Here is a 16,487-nt window from a genome sequence, read left to right as displayed (position 1 = left end):
CAGCACATCCACTCCCGTGTTAATTGACCAGATTCTGAGACGTGGCCGCATCTACCTAGGAGGGAGACTGGAACAAAGCAATCTTTAGCTGAGAGACTAGATGCCAGATAAAACTGAAGGGTCCTATTCCCGAAGGAGGAGGGGGCAGTGAGCAGTCAGTCTTAGAAGACCTAGAACAAAGGGCGAGTTCAGCCATGAGTGGGAGGGGGCGCACGGCCGCCTGGAAGACGAAGCGGGAAAGCTGGTGAGCTTGGAAAGGGATGGCAAATAGGGAACTCTTGCTTGGTCACTCTTATTTTCTCCACAAAGTGGTACTCAGCGTCATCGCTGAGAGGCAGGGACTCTGAGAGAGCCAAGAAGAGAGAAGGTGTGCCAAGCCTCGCTCCCCATCATTGTTTCCCATCTGTTAGGGGGGAACAGCAGGTGTGCACTTACAGATACCCTGAAGATGGTTTGGAGGACAGCTGTGCTCTTAGAGTCCTGAGCTTCCTTCCCAGCTCTGCGCTTAGCTGCCATATGGCCTTGGACGGGGCAAGAAATATGTTTCGGCATCTGTTAAATGACCATAATAATGCCCACACTGCCTGCCTCACTATCTTGTTTTGTGTCCCCTGAGCGAGCTGCGAAGCTTCTTTGTAAGCTGTGAGGTTGTGGGTGTGCATCATCCCACAGGGATGGAGTGGTCAGGGCACTGGTGAGGCTCCGAGGGAGGCAGGAGAGGGCTAGGAGAGATTGTAAGCACCGGAGAGCCTCCCGCACAAGCTGTTCGGCACCTGCCAACCCCCCTCCAGGGGGTCTGGGCCTCTGGCCCAACATCAGACGCCTCTGCTGTCCAGGTGAGGGTGACAGGGGAGGGGGCAGCACTCCAAGCTGGCCACAGCTGGTGGCAGTCAGCTTGTGTTCTGTCTTGAGATCAAGGTCACAGAGCCTTGGCCTTATCCCCTGCATTTGGCCTTGGAAGTTCTCCTGGGACCTGTCCTTGACCCCAAGTTACCACTTCATGTTCCTGGCCTCAGCCCAGGAAACAGTGTGAGTTTCTCCCCCAGCCTTGGGTTGAGCACAACCAGCCTTGTCCAGTGTATATGCACACGTACGCATGCACACACACACTGCTTGCACACACAAGCACCACATACAACACACCACCCATATGACATATGCCACACACATATACTCCCCACCACCACACACATGTCCCCCCACAAACTGCACATACATACAACCCACATGCACACACCCAACACATACATACCACACACACATATACTCCCTTTTTTCCAACTGGTCTCTACCCCATGTCACATTCAACCCACCATACAACCTGCCATGCAACTACTTGAGGGATTTGGGATTTTTTTAATTCAATTAGCCAACATATAGTATATCATTCGTTTTTGATGTAGTGTTCAACGATTCATTAGTTACGTATAAAACCCAGTGCACGAGGGATTTTTCTAAAACACAAATTAGGCTACTTTCTTGTTTAAACTCCTCCACTTCTTCCAGTGGTTTTCCAGAGTCTTCAGGCTAAAATTTTAGCCTCTTACCAAAGCAATTGAGGTCCCCCAAGGTCTGTTCCTTGACAACCCACTTTAGCCATCCCTCATCCTCCAGCCCCATCGGCCAGTCTGAACCACTTGGGTATTCCCCATCCACGTCTCCATGTGGCTCCTCCGGCCTCTGCTTTACCCATCCCTTCCATCCTCCAGAGAAATGCCCCTGCTGAAAATTGTACTTATTCTTCCAAACCCTGTTCAGAGTTCACCTGTTCTGTAAAGATTTTCTTGACAACCCCAATGGAATGTTCCCTTCCTCATCTACAGGTACATAGTGGAATGACTTGTTTCCTATGTCTGTCTCCCCTGCTAGGCAGGTGACTTCCTCAAGGTCACTATATATATAGAACACCTGGCATTGGGTAGGTGCTCCATGAACGCTGGCTGGCTGGCTGGCACTCACCCCCTGATCCTCCCACACAGATCAAAGTAGAAAACCAGCATGACTACCAGGACATCACCAGCATGGTGGCTATGGCCAAAACCTACGCCACCACTGAGGCCTTCATTGACTCCAAGTACGACATCCGCATCCAGAAAATCGGATCCAACTACAAGGCTTACATGTGAGTCCCTGGGCAGGGCCTCGGTTGCTGGGAGGGAGGGGGGGAGGAGAGTGTAGGAGGAACATCCATTAGAGATGTACGTCCAGCCCTGTCTCCTCCACTGCAGGGCAGAGACCCTTCAGCACCTCATTATTCTCCCTTTATGTCCACTTACTGCCCCTACTCTCTGGTCAGTATGGCTAAGTGCTGATGCTTTCTCACAGCTTATCCCAGGGTAGAAATCTGTCTACCCAAAGAGAGCTGCTTCTCCCAGAGGAAGAAAGATACTTGGCATGTTTGGGGGGACTTCAAGTATATATGGATGTATACCATAGGAGACTAGACTGAAAGAGAAACTTGGGGACAAATCAAGGAGGGCCTTGAATGCCTTGCTGAGGGTTTCGGGCTCTGTTCTGTTCTCTCCTGAGCAGAGAAGTGGCATGATCTGACCTGCATTTATAAAAAGCTAGCTCTGGGGCCATGGGCTGCAGAGGGGTTTCTCTGGAACTAGTAGGACCAATTAGGAGATGACATCAGATTTCTCCAGCTGCAAGCAACAGAAACCACACCTGACTGCTTTGATGGAGTTTTCAAAAGGGAATTTATTAGAAAGGCATGAATGATCAGAAACCCTAAAAACAAATCCACTCAACTGTCAATTTCAGAACTATTAGAATCCAAGGCAGCTGCAGGAATCTAGGTGGCCAGAGCAACAGACAATCTTTATGGCACCCCAATTGGGAAATGAATCTGCCTGAGTCACTTTCAGTGCTTAACTCAAGGTTGTGATTCCACGGAAACGGGGCGGATTAATCCAACTTGGATCACAGGCTTACTGGTTGGAGAAGGGCAGAAGACCAGTATGGAGAGTCCCACCAAGATGATAAGCAATATGGGTGGGGTCAGCCCCCAGTGGGAATAGAGGTGTTGTGACAAAGGGAAGAAGAATGAATGCCAGAAAATCCAACACATACATTCAGCCCAGGGGTGGTTCTGGCAGAGGATGACTCACACTCGAGCAGCTGTGGTCATGAGAACGGGACTTCTTGAAAAGGTGGGAGGGCTTATCTGCTCCAAGGCCTCTCTGTGTCTCACTTTGGAATGTTGTTGTTGGTTCCCCTTGAAATGACAAGACCCCAGAGAGCTAACCAGTGCCCAGTTGCCAAGCTTTCCTGGAGCCCTGGCCGTGTGCACGGCTCCCCATCCGAGGGCTGCCATGGCGGGCTCGGGACAGTTGGAAATCTCTCTGCATGCTTTTGCACAGTGGAGCTTGTGCTCTAGGTCAGGGTCAGCAAACCACCACCCACAGGCTAAATCCAGCTGCCCCCTGTTTCTGTAAATAAAGTTTTATTGACCACAGCCAGACACATCCATTTGTGCATTATCTCGGATTGCTTCTGCTCTACCTGCATTGCCTAGACTAGGGCTCAGCAGACTTTTTCCATAAAGGGCCAGATGGTCCTTTTAGGCTTTGAGGGCCCCACAGTCTTCACCACAACTACTCCACTCTGCCATTGCCTGGGGAGCTGGCGAAGAGGCAGACCTCTTCTTTCAAGTTGAAAGGCAGACTTTCCTTAGACTTGACCTCTAAGGAAAGATTCCCAGGAAAGGGATAGAGCCAGTTCTCAAGGAAGACTTCTGCCCTGTCTTGCCAATTACTCTCTGCCACCCATGAGCCAGGCCAGACCTGTCTCTAATCTCAGATGCCCTCAGGGTGATAAGATCGGCTCTTCCCTGCCCCCTATGAGTTGGGGAACATTCCAGTGCAGCACTCCAGTGCATTACTGAGGTCCCCACCATCCGTCATGATATCATTTCCCTCTTCTCCTCATTGTTCGCGTTTCCACTTGACATTGACGACACCTTGTCCTAGTTTCTCTTCTTGAAGATTAGCTCATTGCCGCATTCTTTATGCTGAGCCTTTGTGCCCTGGCAGCTCCAGTTTGTCATTATTTATGACTTTTCCTGGACCCTGCCTTGGCCCCTGTCCGAGGGAGCGGGTTCGTGTCAGACCTCAGTGTAGAGCATCCTCTCGGCCCCCCCACCCCACCCCCCGACCATTCAACCTCCTTTTGGCCCACTTCCTGCCCTGCACTCAGGCCTCTGTGCTTGTTGCTACTGGGGTGTCATTGTTACTCGGGCTTCTCAGCAGACAGAGCTAGGAAATACATGGGTGTACCTTAACCCATGCATGCACACGTATCTGTAATTATTTCTATATTTATCCAGCTCTATCTAGAGCTAAAGAGGGCTCATATTGACGTCTCCGACTTTCCTCTAGTACCACGTGATTCACTTCTGCCTTCCCGGATTGCTTATTTATAACTTCCCACTCCAACAGGGAAAATCCTGGCTCCTACCAGCTGCCATCCATTTACTTATGTGTTCAGTCCCAGTCCAACTGCAGAACCATGAACGTGGAGCCCCGTGGGAAAGAGCTTTACCCACTGCAGTGCAGTGCTCAGGTACAGCTCCCCTTATAGTTAGTCAGACAGCCTCCACTCTCGTCCAAGCTTATGTGCGTCCGCACCTTACCACCCACCCCCACCCTCTTCAGCAAGGAGGTCGACATCATACATTTGCAATATAGGTCAACTCTTCTGGCACAGTCTACATTCTATCCTACATTCAAGCAGTTGCATCACATTTCGGCCAAGTGGGTCTTTTCCCCCGGCCTGTGACGGGCTCTGCCCTGGAGAGTCATGGTTAAGAGCATGGAGTTCCTCAGATATGGGTTGATGGCTTGTGCCGCTCAGTGGGAATGGTAATAATGGTAATATCTCTCTCATTAGGTTCTCTGACCCATGTCTCAGACAGAGAAAGCACCCATCGAACAGCAACTCTCACCATTGCTATTTTCTTGGCAGGAGAGCAATCTGGCTTGTGTTCCTGCTGCTTCTGGCATTGCGATGCCTTCTTTTCTTGTCTCCACTGACTGACAAATAATGGCAGTGTCCATTGGACTAAGACATTTATGGGGGTATTTCCTTTAGTCCACACAATATATAAGGATGGAGATCATTCCCATTTTACCAATGGAAAAAATAAAGACTCCGAGATGGTGTCCATGGTTATACAGCCAGAAAATGCTGGAACCAAGATTCAGCCTTGCATCTGTCTGACTCAAGTCAGTTCTTCCCTTCTCTTGCCACCATGCAGATCCCACTATACCAACCCTCCCACCCTCCAAGGCACATTCAGTGGTTACCTTCTGGGGTCACGTTGAGTGACTCTGGTTTCTCCTCTGCTTTCCCCGAGCTCTTCACTACTCGGGTATGCTGCTAACCTTACCATGCCTCTACTGTGATTTTAAACTGGTCCACCCTTCCTGGTAGTAAGCAGCCTTAGGATGGGGTCACTGAGACAAGCCTAGTACCCAGGACATAAAGTGGCCCAGTGAGTGTTTGCCGAATTGAATTGAATCGAGTTGGGCTGAACTGACTTAGTTACTGGGTACCTACTACATGCCAGGTCCCACTGGACACTGTGGGGGCCGGGGGTGAGTCAGACATGTCCCCGGCCCTCAAGGAAGACTGGACACTATAGTGGTCATTCCAGGTGAGATTAGCATGACTAAATATTGGTTTAGGGCATTTACTCTTGTTGGGGGAGGTGGGCTGTTGGGAAGTCACATCTCATATGAAACATGAAGGATGAGTAGTCCTTAGGGAGGCAAAGATGGAGACAAAGACTGGATCAGGCAAAGGGAAGAATGTATCTAGAAGCCTCGACCTAGGAAAAAACCATGGCACTGGAGGACCGCAAGGGAGGTTGGTGTTGCTGGAGCAGAAAAGGCAAACAGAGAAGGTATTGAGGCCAGGAGGCCTTCCTGCCCTTCACCATGAAAAAGTGATCAGTTCTCTCCATGGATCATTTTTCCTACATTTTGGAGCCCTCAAGAAATTCCAGAATCACTAATAGCTCTACTACCCTAGTTCTTCTTTTCAAAAACAAGAGGCCAAGGTTTGGGGGATTTCATCTGATGGTGTAGACATGTTTTAAATTTCATCTTTAGAGGCACCTGCACCCCCATGTTCATAGCAACCATGTCCACAATAGCCAAATTGTGGAAGGAGCCAAGATGTCCATTGACAAATGAATGGATAAAGAAGATGTGGTGTATATATACACAGTGGAATACTACTCAGCCATCAGAAAGGATGAATACCTAACATTTACATCGACATGGATGGAACTGGAAGGTATTATGCTGAGCGAAATAAGTCAATCAGAGAAAGAATTACCAATGATTTCACTCATATGTGGAATATAAGAAACAACACAGAGGATCATAGGGAAAGGGAGGGGAAAATGGGATGGAAAGAAATCAGAGAGGGAGAAAAACCATGAGAGACTTTTTACTATGGGAAACAAACTGAGGGTAGTTGGAGGGGAGGTGGGTAGGGGGATGGGGTAAGTGGTTGACAAGCATTAAGGAGGGCACATGATGTGATGAAAACTGGGTGTTATATGCAACTGATGAATCACTGAACTCTACCTCTGAAATTAATGATGTACTATACATTGGCTAATTGAATTTAAATTTAAAAAAAGGAAAAAAATAATAATCTTTGGATTTCCAAGGCAGCCTAGAAAAAAATACATAAGATCCAACAAGTAAATAAGACAATCAGCATAAAGGAAAATAAAAAACAGGCCAATAAAGCTGGGGGCAAGATGTGTCCCTAACAATACATGCCAGAACGTGAGCCAGATATTTGAATTGGAGTATCCTAGCAGCCAAAGCAAAGAAGGAAGGGGCGGAGCCGTGACAGGGGTCCTAATGCCCTCGGTGTTATTTTTCTGAGACAGGAGAACCTCCATCTCTGGAAACTGGAAGGCCAACACAGGCTCTGCCATGCTGGAGCAGGTGGCCATGACAGAGAGGTAAGAGACAGAGGAGGTGTGATAGGGCGCGGCAGCAGCCCCGACAGGAGGTGGGGGAGGGATACAACAAGAGGCCTGTAAGGAATGGCACTTCACCCTCCGGCCAGGGCCTCACCACCCACAGAGCACTTTCCCAGACATGGCAACTCTTTATTGCACAACCCCCTGCAGGGTAGATGTTATTATAATCCCACTTTACAGATGGCAGAAGCAAGTTCAGAGAGGGAAAGTGACTTGTCCAGGGTCACAGAGCTGATCAGTGACAGAGCTGAGAGTAGATCCCTGATGTCTGGGGGTCTTTCCAGCCCTGCCCAGCTACTGCAGAGAGAGCAGGGAGTCCTCACCAGTCCCTTCTGTGCTCTGACAGGTACACGAAAGCATCCATATTAGGGCACCAGGGCTCCTGGAATGTCCATTCCTCTCTCCAACTTCTTTTTTCAGCTCAGTGTCAGGAGGAAGAGGTTATTTCCACTGAATCATGAATGTGGTATGTGCACTCTGGCTAAAGGTCCCTCAGGTCTTTCTTCCTTTAAGCACTGCTGGGAGCTCTCCTCACCTGAAGAAGGGCCAGTCACCTGCTCCCGGGGCCAGCAGGGCACACACATTCTTTCCTGCGGCCCCGTGACCTCTGCGTGCAGGCAAGCAACGAGAGTGGATAGCGTGTGGGCTTTGGGGTCAGAAAGATCTGTTGGGTGAACATTCATTGAGTGCCGACTGCATGCCATGTTGTGCCAAGCACCAAAGGAATCAAGATGAAAAGATCCAGCCCTCCCCTTCAGAGACTCTGTGTCCATTGGGGCATCAGAACACAAATCTCATTGGTCAGAGACAAGAGGGGGTCAGTTGGCTTGTGGCGATGAAAACTCCAGAGGTGCAGCTCTAGGTAAGTTTAGGGCTCATCCCCACACACCTCAGTTCAGCTGGCTTCGCATTGGCTTCATTCCAGCCAGCGCGCTCATCTGGGGGCGCACAGCGGCTCCAGGTTTCCCTCCTGACGGTGTCAAGGCCCTCAGGACAAAACTCTTTCCCAACCATCTCAACCAAAGACTGGAAGTGAGCCTTCTTCGCGGAGTGGCCTGCCTTGGGTCACAGGACCATCCGTGAGCCGATCACTACGGCCTCGGAGCGGCACCTGTGCAATTGCCAGGGCCCATGTCACCTGTCCACCCCTGGAGATTGCAGTGGGACCAGGCACTGTGGCAGCAGTGACAGAGGGAGACGGGGTGGGCTCTGACGCCATGGAACATCAAGAAGGACAGGAGGGGAAATCAATCTACAGAGGTCCACTCCGGGCTCCGCGGTCAACGTCGGACACCAAGTGTGGTATGTTGGGGTGGCAGTAAGCTGTGGGTGCTTGCAGAGGGAGCCCAGAGAAGGGGCAGCCAGTGAGACTAGCAAGGGGTGAGGTCAGGGAAGGCTTCCTGAAGGAGGTGGTGCTGCAGTCCCCTTGTAAAGAATGAGTAGGAGTTGGGCGCCTGGGTGGCTCAGTTGGTTAAGCAACTGCCTTCGGCTCAGGTCATGATCCTGGAGTCCTGGGATCGAGTCCCACATCGGGCTCCCTGCTCAGCTGGGGGTCTGCTTCTCCCTCTGACCCTCTTCCCTCTCACGCTCTCTGTCTCTCATTCTCTCTCTCTCAAATAAATAAATAAAATCTTAAAAAAAAAAAAAGAATGAGTAGGAGTTGGGAGGCATTCCTTCATTTCCTTGTCGGTCATCTGTTGAGCATGAGCTGGGAGCCAGGTGTTGAGCAAGGCCCTGGGGAAATGGTGGCAAACAAGACGGACATGGTGTCTCCCTTCCTGGAACTGATGGCTCGGGGGCTCAGAGAAGCAGGAGGTGAGCGAAAGCGAGTGGTCCTGTCCCTTCCAGGCTAGGTTACCAGGGGCAAGTTAAATAACCTTTGTGAACTGCTCCAGCTGTTAACTGGAGGTGATCAGCCAGAGGCTGATCGGGAGACGGAGGCTCGGTAGCTCCCCCAGTAGCAGGCATCACGAGGAGGGGCTGCCTCTCCTTCCTGTCAGCCCCAGGGGTCAGCTGCGGCCCTCGCTCTGGGAGCCTGCCTGTGCCAGCTAGTCTCAGGGAGGGGTGTGCTCATGACCTTGCCCACCCGAATCATCTGGTCCGGGCAGTCATTTCCTTCCCCCAGTGAGCATCCACAGGACATCGTGGTCCTTTTCTCCATGGCCTTTCCAGAATGTGAGCCCAGCCTTCTGTGAAGCCTCATGAGCTGCTCACAGATGGCCCCAGCAGGCCACCATATCCCCTGCTCTGCACAGTTCCAGGTCATGTGGGCCATTCCTGCAAGGGCCTACCTCAGGCATGCATCCACTTAGGCCTGGGATTCACTTCCGCTTCTGTAGAGTCATGGGCAGTGCTCGCAAAGCCTGGGACAGAGCTTCCCAATGCCACCTCCACGGGGGGAATCTCTGGGGGCCCATAAACGGGCCCCAGCTCCTCTTTCCACCTGGCTTACCTGTTTGCCAGGTAGCCTGATCCCTCCTCGGCAAAACCAGCAATGTGGCTTGGTTGGTGCTAGTCCCACCCGGCTGGAGGGGACCATGGACCCATGTTCTCCAGTCTCTCCCACACTGCCCCACCCATGAAGCCCCTTCCTTAACCCTGGGAAGGGGTGGGGGGGCTATGCCCCATGGGATGCAGCCAGTAGGTATTCTGGAAGTTCATCATTGGAAAATAGCCTCTAGAAACCAGTTTTCTCTGGGTCTTGGTCCAGACTTCCATCTTCCATTGAGAAGAAACCTGATTTAGGGGGGTGTCTCAGGGCACAGGTCTTCCTAAACTGAAGGTGCCTCACCAGTCAGCCATTGCGGCCAAATACAGGGACCCTGGTCGGAGAGCCCGGGGGGCTCTTGGAGCTCTGAGGACCAAGGGTCGTCCTCAACTGTGGCTGCACATGAGAATCCCATGAGAAGCTTTAAAGTACAGAGAGTATTCTGACATAGGGCAGGGCCCCCAAATCTGAGTGTTGACTCTGTGTATGTTTGCTTGACTCTCCTGGTAATTCTGAGGCACAATGAGAATCATACCTAGGCCTTCCCATTTTTCAGGTAAGGAAACTGAGGCTTCAAGAAGAGGCTTACCCAAAATTATTGAGGAAATGAATAGCAAGACTCCAGGTCACTGGTCTCCCGTGCTGAGGGAGAACAGGCTGCAATGTGTCCCAACTGACAAGAAGGGTGGCTTGCTTGGACTGCGGAATCAGACAGAATCTAGGTTTGGAAGCCAGCACTGTGGCTGATTAAGGTCTCTGAGCCTCAGTCTCCTCATCAGAAATATGGGTTCAACCTTCCTGACAGAGTTGTGGTGGGGGTTAGAGAAGGAAGGGTCAACCCCCACGGAAGGCCTGGTACCTATCAGAAGCTGAAAAGGTGTGAGTTGTCATCCTTCCTTTTCCTTCTGTGATCTCGCATGCTCCTTGCTACAGTTGAATGAAAAAACTGAGCAAGGGACCAGGAGATCTGTGTAATCCTGGCTCTATTACTGCCCTGCTGTGTGACCTGGCCAAGCCACTCTCCCTCTCTGGGCCTCAGTGGGCCTTGGCCATTAAGATGAGAGAGTTAGTTCTAAGAGCATGCCGGCCATGATCTCTCCTCATTCCAGGCCTTATGGCTCAGAGACACAAATAGATCTCAGAGCAGGCGTGCCCCGAGTGACCCTGGAGAGTGAGGAGAGAAACAAGAATATTGACACAAAGTCCCCTGTGACTCCCAAATCCAGCCACCACAAGGGAAGCCAAGTGCAGGCCCGGGAAGACTTCTCCAGATACAACCATCTCCTTGTTGCAAGGGTCAGAGTCCAGCGCTGAAATCTTTCCCCTGCAAAGCAAACTGACCTTGCGGCCCTCAAGTGGCTGGAAAGGGAACATAAGCCCTGGGTCCAGAGGGCCAGGCCCGGGCTGGAGAGCAGCCTGCCAGGCTCCCCCGCCTGCCTGCCCCAGGCTCAGGGCAGAATGCACCCTTTGTCTCCCTCAGGCTCTCATCTAGCATGGTCAGCATGGTCGCTGGGGCTCCAAGGGCGGCCTGGGAGGGATTTCTGAGCCCTTCAAGCAGCTTTCCCAAGGGAAAAGGACCGCAGGAGTGGCCGGGTGTCCAGGATGGCTCCGGATGGGGACAAGCTCCCCACTGCCATAGAGCCAGCCGGGTCCTGGGGGACGTCTCCCACCCCTCATTCCTTCTCCCCCGCATCCTTCCTCTCTCTCTCTCTCTCTATTGCTTCCTGGCTCCCTTTCTAGTCCCTCTCCTTTCTCTGTCTCTCTCTCTGTCCATTTGTGTCTCTGCCTTCGTATGCCCGTCTGTCCCTCCCACTGCTTCTCTGTTGTCTCCGTCTGTCTGTCTTTCTCGCTGCATCTCTGTCTCTTGTTATCTCTGACCACCTCTCTCCATCTCCGAATGCATGCGCGCGGCACTGTCTGTCCTGGGGCCTGTTTGTCCCTGTCTCTCAATCTATCTCCACCTCTCTCTCTCCCTCCGCTCCCCCTACCTGCTCCCTCCCCCGGTGCTCACCGTCTGTCTGTCTGTCTGTCCGTCCCTGCAGGTACAAGCTGTGGGTGGATAGCTGCTCAGAAATGTTTGGCGGCCTGGACGTCTGCGCTGTCAAGGCCGTGCACGGCAAGGACGGCAGAGATTACATCATTGAGGTGAGGGCGGGCGTGCGGGACGGACAGGGCCCACGTGTGGGCTCCAGCGCGCTCGGCTCTGTCCCAGCCCCGGGCCTGGGCACATGCGGCCCCCAGGGCTTCTCACCCACCGGCCTCACACAGCTCCCCACCCCCTCCCTCGGCAGCAGCTCGAGCCTCTGAGCTCCGGACATGAAGTTGGATGACCCCTGGGCCTGAGGGCAGGGGGAGCGCATCAGGCCACGAGTCAGCAAGACTGTGCGCCATTGGGCCCCTGGAATTTTCTGTGTCCACGTGTGTAAACAGGGCACGTGTCCCTAGTCACCACGCAGAGATTCCATCCTCTGTCTGTTCAACACACTTGTCCTTAGGGGCTCCCCAGGCCTAGGCGTGGGTGTGGCTCTGGGGACAGAGCTGTGACCGAGACGGACATGGGGTGTGGTGGGGAAAGAGGATGAAAAACAAGTCATGGAGGACACTGAACCCAGGGAACACAGCACTGCAGGGGTGTGAATGGAAGGAAAGATGGAGGGAAATAGAATTGTAAGAGAGTCTCTCCACAACCCTCCTGCAGCCCATGCCTCTCCCGGTCCCACAGCCCCCTGCCGTCCTCCAGGCCATACCTCTAATCCCACACTCTTCTTCCCCCGCTGACTTCCTGTCAGTGCTCCCCCGATCCCACAGTCCTCCTGTCTCCTCCAGGACTCTGTCCTCTCCTGCTCCTACAGTCCCCCTCTCCCCCCACAACTCCCCTCTGTGCTTCTCCCAATCCCACCGTCTCCCTCTCTCCTCCAGGACTGCCCCCCGCCACCGTCCCTCCTGGTCCCACAGTCCTCCTCTGCACCCCAACCCCTCTCCCCTGCCCACACACACAGCTTTCCCCTGAAAATGCCCCTCTGGCCTCAGAGTTCTCCCTTCTCTCCCCAAATACACGTCTCCGAGGTCACACCCCCCACAGCCCCTTGCAGGGCTCCCCTTCCGAGGCCTTCTCAAGCCACAGCAGACGGGCGGTGCTGACACAAGGCCAAGACACGTGACGGAGAGCCCTGCAGTCGCCCCCTCCCCGGCTTGCGGGCGGCTAATGGCAAGCACATGGCTGGGTGACCAGGAGCCAGCTTGTCCTCCAGGCCCGCGTGCCTCGCCGCTCCCTGGGCCCCGCGGCGCGGCAGGGCCAGGTGACTCCCCGGGGGGGTGGGGAGCCCTGCTGCTTGCCGCCAGCCACACCAGGAGGGCATCGGCAGCCTGCCCGGGGAGGGGCCACCCTTGGATGGACACCGTCCCTCTACCCTCCGCAGAGAGGCCGGAAAACTCCCAGGATGAGCTACATCTGTATTTGCAGGGTCCATCCTGCTCTGGAAAACTGGCTGCCACCATAACTGAAAGCACCGCCCCCAACCCAGGAACCCCTTCTCCGAGGCGGTGTTGGAGGGGTCAGGAGCACACTTGCTCCTGAGCCAGAGCCAGGCTGCCTCCTGGAGGCACGAGTTTCCCGCCTTCCTGAGCATGCCCTGGGAGCTTTGGACCCGGGGGGGGGGAACCCAGGGCCTCCTGCCTGGGGCGTTGCATCTCTTGAGACCGCTCCGGCCCCCCTGCGTCTGCATCTCCTCACAGGGACCACCAGACACGAGCTCACAGCTGTGGCACACACGCAGCCATCTGTCCTTGGCTAACGAGCCCCTGCACGGGGCACCAGGCTCCCAGCCGGGTGATGGGGATATAGCAGCGACCATGGCGGCAGGGACCCTTCCTCCTAGAGCTCCCATCCAGAGAGGTGACAGTGATCATGGAGGAAGGGCTCCTTGACTCCCCTTCCCCTCCCTCCCGTGAGTTTAGCCCCTTCTCCCTTGCATTCTCTCTGCCCCGAGAACGCCTGCCTATTTGAGTTTTCTCAACATTTGTTCTGAGGAAATAAAAGCCTGTACTCGTGGGCCCAGGCTCCCTGCCTCCAGACATTCAGAGGGTCATGGATGAAAGACCTCTTACATTTAAAAAAAAAAAAAAAGCAAAATTAGTGGGTTTGGACTTTAAAAAAACAAGAAAACAACTTCTCAAAATGTTCCAGGAAAAAAAAAAAAAGATGACTTTTCAGATTGTTTTTTCTCTCAGAAACATTGCAGAGTTGTTTCCCTTACTTTTGGGTTTACAGCAGGGTCAAGGGAGATGGGGAGCTTGCTACCAGGAAGATAAAAGGTATTTTTCCCCACTCAGGAAAAAAAAAAGGCAGAAGAGATCCAAAAATACTGTTTTCAGCAGCCACCTCTGTGGAGAGAACATAAAATTTGTATGACATGTTTTGTGAAGATCCTCACAGTAGAATACTCAGGGGAAGGACCCTTGACCTTGTCCTCCATGGCCTGTCCAGGGAATGATATTGTTCACTGGAAAAATGTTTCCTTGGGGGAGACCAGAATGTCCACTTCCTTTGGCTTTGTCCACCATGGGGGATTCCAAAATGCTCTGACCTCAGGTTCCTTGTGGTGGCTGTTTTCCACAGCAGGGAGTGTAGGAAACAGAAACCGGAAGAGAAGATGATGGGTAGGGTCAGGGGGAGGAAGGACAGGCCTGTGTCCATCCAGAGAGACTCCACAGTTATAACTCAGTTCAGCCCACATAGACCAAGAGGCTGCCTGTGTGCCGGGCACTGAGATCTGGAATGCCAAGGACTCCGGCCCAACCCATAAGGAGCTCAATTCGAGGAGAGTTCTCAGGACCGTGCTAGAATCAACATTCACATCCTTGAGTTTGCTTTTCAGCCTCCCAACCAGAGTGGGTGCTTTAGACAAATAGACCCCTAAAAGCCCCACCTGGAAGGGTCTTCACAGCTGCCCAGACCCCTCAATTTACAGTTGAGGAAAACAAGGGCCCACAGAGGAAACATGACCTGCCCAAGATCACACAGCAAGTCTATAGCAGAACATAGGCTTGGATTCCAGGTTCCCGTTCCCGGTTTTCACCACAGAGAGCTGTTCAGTGCTCGGTGAGTAATGGAGGACGGTGGCTTGCTAGCAATGTGTCCTTGAACTTACTACTTGTTTGACGCTGAGGTTCCTCATTATGATGAAGATGGTAATAGTACCTGCCTCCAAGAGCTGTTCTGAGATTTGTACGAGATCATCCACACCCAGTGCTTGGAACAGTGCCTGGCACCTAATAAGTGCTTAATAACACAGCACACACTGGTATCCTTATCATTATGAGCAGGACTTATTGCAAGGACCTTTCATTTCTCCATCGTAGGAGTTGAGGGCATATCTGTTGATCAGGACTCCAGGCCCATCCCTGACCTCAGGGACTCACGGTCTGGTTGGAGAGACACAGGTAAACAGGAGAGGTCAGCACTGTGGGTAAGCTCTCTGATGGGACAACCAGTGTGAGGACAGCAGGGGTGTAGATGAGCAGCTGGTTAGAAGCTGCTCGGTCAGAGAAGAAGGGCTTAGCTTCGTGTTCCAGGAAGGATGAGAAGGAATTAAATGAAGAGTGAGCGGAGGGAATGGGCATAGATAAGGACCCGGTCGGAAGAGAGAACCTGGTGAGTCCAGAGCTTGGGAAAAGGGGAAACAAGGCTGTGCATTTGACGGCCGTCGGGTGGATGAACAGGCCCGGACTCCCACAATGGAGGAGGGGAGAGAGTGCCTGCCTAGGCCTCACTCCCCTTCCAGACCTTCCACGGTTGCCCATGCCTGGGGAGATCACCTGCATGGTTGGCCCGTGTGACTTTGGCCAAGTCCCTTCCCATCTTTAGGCCTCAGTTTCCCCATCTGCAAAAAGAGCGGGATGAGCAAATGTGATCTCGCAGGACCCCTCCCAATATAAGCACTTTGCCTCCTTCAGAAGCACGCCGTTCCCTGTGGAATATGTTTCTCTCCAGGCACATGTTCTGCCAGAGCCCCTGAGAACAGGCCTTTCCTCATCCCTCTTCTCTCCAAACCCAGGGTCAACTCCAGCCCATGTCATTTTTTGGTCATAATTGAGCCCCCACCTTCACTGCTTCCGGCATTGTGGAAAGCCTTGACCTTGGGCCAAAGTTCAGGAGGTGGGCCCCATGCCTGGGCAGGAGCCAAGGTGGGAAAGGAGGGGGCGGAGACTGGCTCCCCAAAGAAAAGAGCAGAAAAGGTCAGCAAAGGCTCCCTGGCTATTGGTCACATTTCTGTAGCCCAACAAACGTAGGCTGAATTGAACTGAATCCAGAGAGTTGATTAAACTGAACTGCGGGGATCTGGGTGTCTCGGCGGGAGTCATTCCCAGCGAGAGGCGCTGGGCTGGGTGTTTGCTGGGAGAACATCACCATCTAGTGGTCACTTCTGTCCTGAGCCCTGAGCCAGCCCTCCCAGGACGTGTTGCCTGGCTGCCTGGCTACCGGGCAAGGGGTTCCCTCAGGCCTCCTTTCTCTCCCACAGGTGATGGACAGCTCAATGCCCTTGATCGGAGAGCACGTGGAAGAGGACAGACAGCTGATGGCCGACCTCGTTGTCTCCAAAATGAGCCAACTCCTGATACCAGGGGGCACAGTGCCCTCGCCCCTGAGGCCTTGGGTAAGGTTCTCGGGAGCCCAGGAGACTTTGTACCCATGAGAAATGCTGGGCTACCTGGGACTGGGGAGCCTCTGGATCCAAAGGAGATAGTCCTAGAATGGAACCAGCCTGGGGAGAAGGGAATGGGGTGTGGCTGGAGGCTGGGCATGCGAGCTTGCACCCCTGCTCCGGACAGGGGAGTTTGGGAGGCTCTGAGACCTTCCTCCTTCCACCATCATAGATAGAAAAACCTTGTCTCGACTGCACTTGCAGGCAGAGATTATTAATGTAAGAAGTCAGTTGTCCCTTCTGTGCCCTCCGTCCTAGGCCCGAGCAGGGCGCAGCGGGTGCGTGT

General features: G+C 53.1%; 1 protein-coding gene across 2 annotated transcripts in view; it reads left to right on the top strand.

The window, feature by feature from the left end:
• The window catches only part of SYN3 (synapsin III), a 444,404-nt gene that overhangs the window by 418,488 nt on the left and 9,429 nt on the right, over nucleotides 1-16,487 (top strand). For both annotated transcript variants that reach the window (XM_036093503.2, XM_036093504.2), the window contains exons 8-11: nucleotides 1,980-2,122; nucleotides 6,914-6,988; nucleotides 11,540-11,642; nucleotides 16,019-16,153. In XM_036093503.2, the coding sequence (XP_035949396.1) occupies nucleotides 1,980-2,122; nucleotides 6,914-6,988; nucleotides 11,540-11,642; nucleotides 16,019-16,153 (456 nt within the window). The remainder of the gene's footprint in view (nucleotides 1-1,979; nucleotides 2,123-6,913; nucleotides 6,989-11,539; nucleotides 11,643-16,018; nucleotides 16,154-16,487) is intronic.

This window comes from Halichoerus grypus, chromosome 6 (assembly GCF_964656455.1).
Source record: "Halichoerus grypus chromosome 6, mHalGry1.hap1.1, whole genome shotgun sequence".
Classification (NCBI taxonomy): Eukaryota; Metazoa; Chordata; class Mammalia; order Carnivora; family Phocidae; genus Halichoerus; species Halichoerus grypus.
Note: the sequence above shows the minus strand (reverse complement) of the source record. Positions and strands in the feature narration are given on the sequence as shown.